General features: G+C 36.6%; 3 protein-coding genes across 3 annotated transcripts in view; 1 reads left to right on the top strand and 2 right to left on the bottom strand.

Moving 5' to 3' along the window:
- Positions 1-108: 108 nt before the first annotated feature.
- On the top strand, positions 109-2594 carry taf12 (TAF12 RNA polymerase II, TATA box binding protein (TBP)-associated factor). Its single transcript, XM_014017302.1, has 6 exons — positions 109-270; positions 781-1002; positions 1165-1242; positions 1470-1584; positions 1881-1969; positions 2087-2594. Exons 2-6 carry the CDS (start codon positions 925-927, stop codon positions 2120-2122), a joined length of 396 nt encoding a protein of 131 aa, XP_013872756.1. The 5' UTR covers positions 109-270; positions 781-924; the 3' UTR covers positions 2123-2594.
- Positions 2595-3059: 465 nt separating this feature from the next.
- On the bottom strand, positions 3060-8507 carry rab42b (RAB42, member RAS oncogene family). Its single transcript, XM_014017301.1, has 3 exons — positions 8224-8507; positions 7815-8037; positions 3060-5159 (listed from the first exon to the last, which is right to left on the bottom strand). Exons 2-3 carry the CDS (start codon positions 8030-8032, stop codon positions 4709-4711), a joined length of 669 nt encoding a protein of 222 aa, XP_013872755.1. The 5' UTR covers positions 8033-8037; positions 8224-8507; the 3' UTR covers positions 3060-4708.
- A 511-nt stretch (positions 8508-9018) lies between these two features.
- The window catches only part of LOC106523759 (CTP synthase 1), a 14629-nt gene continuing 12037 nt past the window's right edge, over positions 9019-11610 (bottom strand). The window contains exons 16-18 of the mRNA XM_014017299.1: positions 11191-11287; positions 10888-11032; positions 9019-10371 (exon numbers count right to left, since the gene is read on the bottom strand). Coding sequence (XP_013872753.1) covers positions 10296-10371; positions 10888-11032; positions 11191-11287 — 318 coding nt within the window. The 3' untranslated portion in view covers positions 9019-10295. The remainder of the gene's footprint in view (positions 10372-10887; positions 11033-11190; positions 11288-11610) is intronic.

Below are 11610 nucleotides of genomic sequence, written 5' to 3' on the forward strand. Positions count from 1 at the left end.
TACAGTATATACTGTATATATACTGTCTCCTTTGGAAGCTTTCCGAATAGTTCCCAATGTTGATGTAGTTCTACATATGGCCAGTAGGGGGCAGAGCAGAGTTGATGCGGTCACAGGAAATAAACCCGAGCCAAGCGGAAATACTGAGCAACATTGTCACTGAGTTGTTTTTTTGCCGTGCAGAGGCAAATTGATGATTAGTTTTATATCTAGCTCGCATTGTCGCTGGRTCAACTATTGAACATGGACAGATAGTGTTTATTTAACGAGGTAAGTTTGCAAATGAATGCCGTTTTGACGCGCAGCGTGCATACAGAGCCGTGTCACAAGATTAGCAGCTAACGTTAGCCTTCGAGGCTAACGTCAGAAACGAAAAGCTGCTTTTGTTTTTAGCACGTACAGATTTAGCTACTGTCGGTGTGTTAGGTGTTCATTATTTACGCCAGACATGCTGAGACGACCACCTGCTATCCGTCGTTTGTTTTATAGAAAATAATGAGTTCGGCATTATTTCATTGATCACACGATTTGTCAGAGGCTAAAGMGTTTGACAGTAGTCATTGCCACCGTCAGTGACTTTACATTAAATAACATTCAGTGCAGCTAAAGTTACTTGTTTGTTCTTATTTGTCTGCTAATATATAATGTAGTATATTTTATTTTATTTACAATTAAAGTCTATTTAGGCCAAAGTAGAGATCTGAGAAGAGCTACTTAGGAAACCACTGGAATTAAATCCTTTTCTCAGATTGTTGTTCTGTTTCTGATTCTTTGCCTCAGGTTTGGCCGTACTCCTTGTAAGGGAATCCACTGCATCCGTGCCCAGTTTGGACCATCATCCAGGACTGTTGCTGTCACACACGAACTACCTCAGTTTACCCACTGAAACCACAGCATACCTCTTCTTTGTTTGTGGCCACCAGGATGGCTAACAGCACCCCAATAATAGTGAAGGGTTTGCCTACGGGGCCCGCAGGCCGAAGCAGCCCAGAGGGATCTCAAGTTAGTTTTTTTTATATTTTCTTTGTTTCATTATTTGTTGCCTGTCTCTTCACTTGTTTATAAGGTATAACTTGAAACTCTATGTTCTTTATGGAGTCAAGATTTGTTTATAGAACAATTTGTAAATGTTTTTTTTTTGTTTGTTTGTTTTTTTCCTCGCAGGTGCTYAGTAAGAAGAAGCTGCAGGACCTGGTTAGAGAGATTGATCCAAATGAGCAACTGGATGAGGATGTTGAAGAGGTATGTTTTAAACTTACGTTTTCAGTGTTGTACTCATATAAAGGAACAAACTTTGGAATTTATATACTAAATATACTGAACAACAGCAGCATACAAAGCTAGTGTTTTGAATTTGGAGATATCTATTGTGGCGTTAAAGTGAGCATTTTCCATCATTGTTTGTGAAAGCTTGACTTTTAATCGAAATTGAATTTAACTTTAATTGGAAATTTTCTGTCTGTCCTCAGATGCTTCTTCAAATTGCAGATGACTTTATAGAAAGTGTCGTGACGACGGCCTGTCAGCTAGCACGCCATCGCAAATCCAACACATTGGAGGTTAAAGATGTTCAGCTACATCTCGGTAAGATATTGACGACTTGTCAGAAAAATGCAACAACTAATCCGTTCACAATTTTAGGTCGTCTATCTCTGGAGATTGTACAAGAAGAAATGGAACAATATCTTTTTTAATTTAGGCCACACCACGGGGTTCTATAGTGCACAACCCCACCTTCCCCAAAAAACATTTTTCTAAGAGTACTTAAAAAATGAATAAATGTAGCATAAAAATATTGTTACTATGCCCTTGTTTATGATACCAGTGACACAAAAAGTTGTAACCTATTTCCTGATAGTATTTTGCCCTGATTTTGTCAGAGCGCCAGTGGAACATGTGGATACCTGGTTATGGGTCAGATGAAATCAGACCGTTCAAGAAAGCTTGCACCACAGAGGCTCATAAACAGGTAAAACAAAAAAATCTGTGTTTTTTACACTCTGTTCATGGATTATACATGCAGGTAGCTCTTATTTTTGAATTTGGACATCTGGCCTGATTGTTTGCTTTTATTTTATTGTTACAGAGAATGGCACTGATCCGCAAGACGACCAAAAAGTAATATAAAAAAAAATTATTATACCCAATTAGTTTTTTTGTTTTGTTTTTCTTGATAAAAGGAGATAAGTGTTTTTGGTGAAGGGTGTATTTCTTTTAAAATAAATTGTTATTGCCATGTCTCCTTAACACTTTTTGAGTGTTTCGTCTGTGCACAACAATAGCATTTATGTTTTACTTTATGTTACCACTGCGTTAAGACAGAACTCCATTGTAATTTTTATCAATAAATACCTACTGGAATACATTTTGTAATGTCACAATTGCTGTTACGTGGTTGGGCTTTTGATACGTCTTAGCATGTAGATGTTAGCCTTACTGATTCAGTCTATTTAAAATAATAATTCATGTTATCTTGCCAGTAAGACAAATAACTTCCTTGTTTACACACTGTCTTTTTGCWATTTTTTTCTGGCAGACTGAAATAAAGAATAGAAGAACATTCAGTTAAATTTTCCCATGTAAAATTAAAGAAATAAAAAAATACTACCATAAAAATGTTTGGAGTTTGGAATACGTGCTGCTAGACAGAATGTCAGTTATTCTAAATATAAAGAAAATATGTTGAGTGAGTTGACTTAAGTACATTTAATCCAAAGCAAATGTCATATTAAAACTTTCAAGTGTCTGATTTCAAACTAACATCACGTACAGTGCAAAGCTCAAATTGAGGTAAATGTCAAAGTTTGTTTTAAGACTTGGAGAAAACCAAATGGTGAGAAAAATATCTAGGAACAGCTGTTAACAACCTGTCATTTTTCTTTGAGCAAAGGAAATTGTGCCGTTTCCAGGAACAAGCGGGACTCTTATTTGTTGTACGAATCATAATTGCTGTGTGAACCTCGTAAAATGTTTCAAAAGTGCAATATCCATAGGCACCCAGGAGGGTTTAATTTCAACATCACCCAAAACAAGTCAATCACTTGTGAGACGCCAGCCAATTATTGTAACAAAGCCTTTTATTTACTGTTGCAAAGAAACAAGATTAGTTCACATAAAGGGGAGGCTTTTAATCACCTTTAGTACCTTTACTGCTGCTGTTTACAAACAGAGCAAAACAGGGAAAAGAATTAATATTTAACCTAGTGTAATGACTTCTACTACATTTTTATAGCTTTAGTTATAAGTTAACTGGTATGGTCATGCACCCAATAAATCTGCTTTCTTTCTATAAATATCACTTTTTCTCTTAATAGCTCAATTTATACATCTTCAAACCACTAAGTTATTTTCTTTAGCTCCCTTCAGTTTTAGAAACCACTTTGCCCGTACAGATCTTGAGGTTCAAAATAAATACACAATGTGAGATCACACCATAATGTTAGATTAAATGTAAGTGTGACATGGTACATTTTCAGTGGCTTTTAGCACCTATCAGACTGATTAAGATCACTGACGAGAGGAGTTACACGTTACTTTTCCTTCTACCTCTGATTTCAAGTATCCATTGATCCCATCAGTCGATTAATGTGATCGGCTKTATGCCATGCAGAATACAAATAAGAATCCTTACAGATAATTTAAAAAAAACCTAGCCTTTGCTAATTGCAAAGCTTTAATTTTGTAGAGCACACTATAAATAAAATTCTCATGCTAAAAGTCATGTTTGTAAGGGTTTGGTTGAATAAATAATGGGTTTTTGTAAAATCTACATGATAGGATTTAGTTTTAAGCTTTTGTTAAATTAAACATGGAGCCTTTGAAGTACGCTGAACATGAGTTTGTGTAGAAAAAAACATTTTATTAAAACTGAAAATGTTGGTTTTTATAAATGTTGCCAAACTGAACTTGTTTGGATTTCATTTCTGTTATTACACAACCTTTTAAACGGGACATATGCAAAATCCACTTTTTTAGCTATTAAATGTATTTAGTTGTGTAGGCTACTTGGAGTCTCTAGGAGGGCAGACAGATGAATGTAGTCTCTGCTGGTGCTGCATTGATGTCTTTTCTTTTTAGGTCATTTTTTTCAACCTGTTCAGTTCTCTCTGTTTTCTGAATTATGTCAAATTATTTGCAACTTCCAAACAAGGTCTGGCTTTACCAACTACAGTTTGGTCATCTTCATTCTCCTCTGGCTCTGGGTCAGACTCTAGCTCCAACACGTAAGGCTGGATGAACAATTCTTTCACTGTTGACGGTTTGTAATTAATTTGTAAACAATTATTTTTTTCTGTGTTGCTATATAGTCATAATCTCTATCAAATTAGAATAAACTGCTCTGGAAGCTAGAGGGAGGCGGGGTGTAAAGCACATTGTTCGGTTTTAAAGAAGACAGCCTCAAAATGAGTTGAAAAGTGATGAAAGAGGGGCTTGTGGAGTTACAATAAGGAGGAATTTAGACAGAAGCATTGCAGTTCCACTTTATATAGACCCAGATTGAATGATTTAAATGTGAAAAAGGACTTAAAAGCATGGTATGTCTCTTAAGAGCATATATGTGTGACAAAGTTGAAAACATTCAATGTAAATATACTTTATGGTGGTCACAAATAACACATAAATCTACTTCCTGGATTTGTGTGTAATCTGCTACTATAAATCCCACATCCAGGTGGGCAGGTGTAGTCCTCCGCCTCAAGTGAATCATTTACCCACAGCACTTTCTGTCGTTCTTGGGGGCTGTGCTGGTTTGAGACAAACTGGATCTCTGTAAGCGAAGCGCCTGTGGGGCGGCACACTTGACACCGTCCCAGCCTTCCTGCAGCTCCACCTCTCCGCTCAGAATACCCTGGTAGACCCGTCGAGTGAGGAGCTCGAAGGCCTCCCTCACGTTGTGTCCAGTCTTTGCAGAGGCCTCCACGTAGGGCACGCCCATCTGCCCGGCCAGTTTCTCAGCCTCCTCTCGGCTCACCGCCCTCTCCTTGTTTTCGTCTCGGTCGATCTTCTGACCCACCAGGATGAACAGGACCCTGTGTGGTTGTACGTGCTCGCACACCTCCGAGTGCCACTCTTTTATGTGGTCGAAGGAGGCTCGATTGGTGATGTCGAACACCAGCAGACCCCCAACTGAGTTTCGATAGTAAGACCGTGTCACTGATCTGAGGGAAGAGATGAGAYGGTGAGAAAAGAGAAAGGAATGTTAACATTTCAACACATAAAAACTTGCCAAAACCCAAATCAGAAAGTACAGAGTTCAGTTTGTTTCCTCCCCCCCCTGAGCAGCTGCACTGCCTGAGTAAAATTCTTTCAGATAAGCAGATTAATAGAGTCTCTGTTACAAACCGCTAATCAATATGTTTAATCATGAAACTGTAAACAGAAACGTAGATCCCCAACAAGTCACTGTTGTTTAAAACAGACCTCATAAGTACACCTAACACCGTTTTACTTAATAAAATGTACTTATTAAAAACAACTTTAATTTTGTGAAACGTGGCTGACTCGTGGGACTGCAGATATCCCGCAGAGCGGAGATAAACACAAACAGGCCCGGTTTGCAATTTGTTACAGTTCATTCAGCTGGACAACTGAAATGATAAATTTAGAGGGAGAGAGAAACATGCTACTTCTAGTTTTTTTTTCTTCGCACTAAATATGCTGAGCAAGGRAAACATTGCCTCCTCAAAGAATCGCACATGCTGCATTTCTGTGCACACTACTCTTCTGAGGGTTTGATATGCAGTCAGAGCTGATAGCAGTGGAACAGCTTGGAGGCGACTGGAATGACCAGTTTTTTTTATTTGGGAACTGTATTTGCATGCACACCAAATGTTTTTATGTTTACAATGAGAAAATGACTTCATATGTATATCTGTCTAATAAAAAGAGGCGCAGGACTATGTCTTAAAGGGGAGCCTGAGGTTTATTATGATATATTATTTGAAAATAGTACAGGGTAGGAGTTTAAGTTTTTTACTTCTCCCTACTCCATTTCGAACATGTTGAGATTATTATTGTCATAAAATGTGTATTTTGTATTTTATATGTGTAATATGTTTAAGTGTGGTTATCTCTTTGTATGGTCATCATGTTCGAAATACATTTGTTTGATTTGATTTGGAGCGGGGGTTTTACGTATTTTCTAGGCACACTCATCTGTTTACCTTCAGATGGTATGAAAATGCTGTATGTCAAAAATAAATTTGACTTTGCATCATAGCCTTTCTAAATACCTTGAAATTTCCTCTGTTTCATTAAGCCCCTCCTACTATTTTCGACACTCCCACTTCTGCACGTCTTGAGTGTTGTAATAGCAGTCTTCGGCATCCAAAGACACTATATTTTATTGATAAAGGTGGTTTTTAATCTAAAAAGAACTGGACTTAATTTAAGCCATATTATTAGCTCAACGGATGTGCAGTCCCAACAGGTCTGGTCAGGAGCTCAGCTGGAGACTGAGCTCCAGGGAGGAGCTTTGAGTAAATAGGAGGTGCTTTGTCCCAGTGTAGGAAAAAATGTGTTGTTCAAAATAGTATGTCTGAATAAACAGGAATCCAACTGGATTTTCTTGTCAAAACTTTATTCTTAATCTTCTGACTCCAATCAGGTTCACAGAACAGCACCCAGCAGGCCTCAGTGTTAGACCTTGGGCTGTACCAAAACAAAACACAGGAGCCCTGCTCTGAGCAGACACTCTGCAAAACACTAACAACTTCTCTCTACCATAATAATGAATTGACCTTATAATGTACATCTCTTCCTGGTTACACCTGGTGGTAACTTTTACGTCAGATGTAGAACCTAACTCATTTTTGTTTAGGCTAAAGAAAGAACACATGATAAGATACACACCAACTCGTTTTCTGTTGAAAGTTTAAGGCTGAAATGATCAGGAAGTATAAAATACAATACTACATCTAACATTCAATTAATCAGTTACAAAATTTCCTTCAGCAGCACAGGAGATTTAAGGATTTGCTTACATAATAGGCATGAATGAGTCAAAGAAACATTCTGGGTGTTGGTTTTGAAGAGGAAATGACATTATAACATGATACAAAGCACAAAAAAATGCAGTTTTTGCATAATTTCCCTAATGGTCTGCAGATGTATAGTATATTAAAGCAGTGTTTCCCAAAGTTGGGGTCGGGACCCAAAGTGGGGTCCCGAAAAATCAAGGTGGGGTCCTGAAAAGATTTTCTGAATTAATTACATTTTTGCCTTAGTTGTTACAAAKGAGTGAGGTTAGTGTATTTAAAATGGATAAATGTAGTATAAACATATTGTTACTATGCCCATGTTTAGTTGATCTGATAAAAATGTTTATCCTCCAAAAATAGTTGGGGTCACAGGTCTCTGCTGTTATTTTGTGGGTCAAAAGCTGAAAAGTTTGGGAACCACTGAACTTTGGTTTCCAAAGTTGGGCTTGGGACCCAATTATGGGTTATGAAGCACCTTGGATAATCTCCAGAAATCAATTTAAAGGGTAATAAARTAATTGCTGATGTAATATTTTCCCTATAACTATTACAAAAACACAAAATAAGTATAAATAATTATTTATATTTGTGYACTAGCTGTTTAGATTGTCAAAAAGCCTGTGTTTTTATGGTTATTAACAAAGTTTGTGTACTCAGACCAGTAATTTTGGGGTCACAAGTTTTTGCCATTGATATTTTGTGGGTCAGAAGATAAAAAGTTTGGGAACCAGTGGTTTAAAGCATTCCAACTGTGCTGGTAATCCAAAAAATTTAAAGTCTGCTCATGCAGYGAGGTTATTCGGTACGTGACAGCTGATGTCAGATGGTGCTCACCTGAATCTCTCCTGCCCAGCTGTGTCCCAGAACTGCAGCTTGACACGGACCCCCGGCTCCACCTCCAGGAAGTGAACATAGAAATCTACACCCACTGTCTCATTGATGGACCCCAAGAACAGGTCCTCAGTGTAGCGCTTCAGCAGGGAGGATTTGCCTACAGTCGAGTCCCCCAGCATGATGATCCTGAACTGATACTGCCACAAGGTCAGGTCCATTGTAGCTGGGGTGGAGAAAAAGAGACAATGAAGGCACCTTGTGGGGATATAACACGTAAAAAGAAAAATTGGTTATGAAATTATGAAGAGCTGAGGCATTTTTCTTTTTTTGGTGAAATTAAAAAGACAGATAAAGATAGAACATACAAAAGATAAAAACACCCACATGTACAGACAGGCTGAATCCTTACCTCTTCCACTCCAAAAGTTGAGAAACAACCAAAGAGCCACTCCTTGTTTATTTCACAAACAGGAGCTCAGTCTGAGCCATCCCAGTCAGCTGTGCATTTTACAGCCATAAAAAAGTGAATACCATTCTCAAGGTGGCTCATCAAATTCTCTACAAAAGCAGGTGTGTGTGTGTGTGGGGGGAAAAAATAAAAAGTGTCCCACTGAGTTAATCCCACTATCACAGCTCTCATCTGAGCTGCAGATCCTAAATGCTACCAGCATGTGCACAAAACTCTGCAGGGGTGTGGACTTCTAAAGTTTTCCTGTTAATACTTGACAAAGGGAGGGGCGAAAGCTAAAGAATACAAGGACTGTTGTGGAAAAGGAGGGGAGATGTAGGAGGAGGTTTTATGAGTTGTGTGTGACACTATCAAATGAACACTGTAGTTTCCTGTTGTTCACACATATACTCATCAATGACAAAAAATAGAAGTTAAAAATAAGTTTGATAACTCTTCTCCCAGTTTGAAGCAGTTTGTAATCACTTTATGATCATGACTTTGGATTAACCATTGCCATCTAAAAAGGAAGTTGGTTAAAACTGGGTTTTAATATTCCCTGAGAAAAGCCCAGGATATCTTTGTTTTTGCACCAAACTCACCAAGTCAGATGCTTACATGTATACCATTTTTTATTTACCATRCATACAACTTTAACTCTTCAAATAAAAAAATAAAAAAAAACATTTGACATTAAACAAATATTTCCCAATCCTTTAAAACTTCTTTTGGAAGAACTCTAACTAAAGCATAAAGTCATGAAAGGTCTGTTTATTCTGAAGTGCACTTTGACTTTATTGATGTCAAAACACATACAGCCTCTAGCAGGAACTTGTCATGTTTATAAGCTTCAATCAGCATAACTACATCAGAGTAGTACTAAAAAATAAAATCACATACTGCCTAAAACATGCGTTTCAACTTTTATTTAAACCATAAATAAAGTCACTTTGTGCATTTGTATTATCAGCATGTAAACCATTACTGCCCATGTCTTTGTGCAACTTCAGGCTGATCAAGGAAATAAAAACATTACTTGTAATTGTTGTCAGTTCTTTTACACAGAAATGCAAAGATTAATACAGCCTTTAAACAATGTACCTTTAAAAACAGAACTTAGTCTATTTCATACTGTATGCAGACTCTGCTGTAGTTGGCTGAACTACAACAGATTAACTGCATTAACATAACTCAGTTCTGAGGCATGTTGCAAGGTTTTGCAACTTGTTTCAAAACCTTTTTTTTAACTGCAGGAAGCAAAAGGTTTCAAACACTAGAAAGGCATTTTGAGCTGATGAGCTCAGTTGTAGGGAATAACAAAAAGAATTCTAAATCACGCAGTTACACAAAAAAAAAAAAAAAAAAACAACACACACAATAACTTAAATAACACTGTTAATGACTGAATGGCGTCCAAATCATCCAGTTAAATGTCTAATCAACATGCAAATCTTCAAAAATACAAAAACTATGCAGTTTATTCTCAAACAGATCCAGGTCAGAGTAAAATTAAAATTAAATTAATTAAAATTTCATAATAAACAGAAAATGCAGAAAAATAGTATTATGTTAAGATAAGATTTTAACACACAATTATTTACAAATTCTTGAAACAAATGTCCAACCTGATGTTAGATTTGAGTGATTTGAAAGCTGGGTGCCACAAGATCAAACCTGAATGCAAATACTGACTCACACCTCACTGTGTATCATTCCTGACCATCATTTATAAATAAACCTTTTGTATATTTTAATGTAAAACAGCTGTTTTCACATCGGCCAAGTTTGCTCATGAGAACTCTCTTCCATTTTATTTTTATTGCAGGAACTAAAAACACTGAAACACTTAATAACATTCATTTACACTGTCAATAAAACCTTTTAATACTTAAAAATAAGTTATTCAAAATAAATTTAAACAATCCTTAAAAAAATAAAATTGTGTCTTGCAGCATCAGTTAGGGGCTTTCCTGATATTTTTTTTTTCCTGGGGTCTTGGATTTTTCCACGAGTAACAAAAAAAAAGGGCAAAACTATAGAGAGGGAAAGTTCAGCTCATCCATGTCCACATCAGGAGAGCTGCTACAACTGCAGTCACTGTATGTGTCCCTGAAATGAGAGACAAATGCATAAAGAGGACTACAGTCATAATGTTTAATTTGCGATATATTTTTTATTGTATCTCCAATAATGACATAACGCCCCTGTAAATTTTAACTGGAACGCTCCTTAGCCAGTGGATTCTAATCATCATTCATAATAATTGCTCAATTAAGTAATGAAGCTACTGCTTCAGATATGAAATAAGGTTTCATTTTTAAAGGTCACCATGTGAAGTATGGTTTCCTTTTTTAAAGGTCACTCAGATTTATATTTTAGAAAATTAATATTAAATTCTTAACCATTTTATGTGAAGCACTATGTCACCTGTTAATCTCAAACCTGGGCAATTTTTCATAGGATGTTTGCAAATAAAAGTAAACCCCATAAGAAAAAAAAACAATATTTGACTACTTTGATTATTGTAAAAACTAAAAAAAGTGAAAAATGTTTTGTTTGAAACAGAATTAAACTTACTCCAAGACTATGAGTATTTAGCAGTTCAAGGGTCAAKCAGTAGTTTACCTTGGAGAGAGGGTACAGCCTTTGTTAATGTAGAACTGAAGTTTTTCTGCAGCAGCCAACAGAAGACCCAAATATGGAGGAGACGGTTTAATGGGTCTAGAGGTGAACTCTGGATGGTACTGGACTCCAACAAAGTAACAATGATCTGAAAATAAAAAAACTAATTAATTTGGTAAAGAACTATTCAACACAAAGACCCCACTCAACTCAATTCACAGACTCGTGGGTAAAAATGTTAAAAATGTATCTGATTTTAAATAAGGCCTCYTGAATAAGGCTACTTGTTCTTTCTCATCTGCTCACCTTGTATTTCAATGACCTCCATTCTCTCTCCATCTACATCCTCACCAACAAAATGAAGTCCTTTATTCTCCAAATGGTGTTTCAGCTCTGGATTCACCTATAATGAAGTGAATAGCAATAAATTAGGGCAGTTTCTTTAAAAGGTCTATCATCTTTCCCTGCTTAAGCAAATCCTGGAACATGTTCTGGATGACTAAGTAACTACTAAATGTTTTGTATATTGAACATTAGGGCTGTGTATTGGCAAGAATTTGGCGATACGATACATATCATGACAGAGGGGTCACGATACGATATATCGCGATATATTGCGATTTTTTTTTGTCCAAAAATTCTGTTAAATAAAAACCTCTTACTGGGGAAAAAAATGTAAAACCAAAATTCATTCTCAGAAAATTCTAATATTACATAGACATACTT

The sequence above is a fragment of the Austrofundulus limnaeus genome, unplaced genomic scaffold (assembly GCF_001266775.1).
Source record: "Austrofundulus limnaeus strain Quisiro unplaced genomic scaffold, Austrofundulus_limnaeus-1.0 Scaffold165, whole genome shotgun sequence".
In the NCBI taxonomy this organism is placed as follows: domain Eukaryota; kingdom Metazoa; phylum Chordata; class Actinopteri; order Cyprinodontiformes; family Rivulidae; genus Austrofundulus; species Austrofundulus limnaeus.

Bases quoted from the DNA above. Each gene is read 5' to 3' on its own strand.
- rab42b (XM_014017301.1), bottom strand. From the start codon at position 8,032: ATGGACCTGACCTTGTGGCAGTATCAGTTCAGGATCATCATGCTGGGG. The intron at 5,160-7,814 runs GTGAGCACCATC...CTCTTCCCTCAG, and splicing joins GCTGGGCAGGAGAGATTCAG to ATCAGTGACACGGTCTTACT.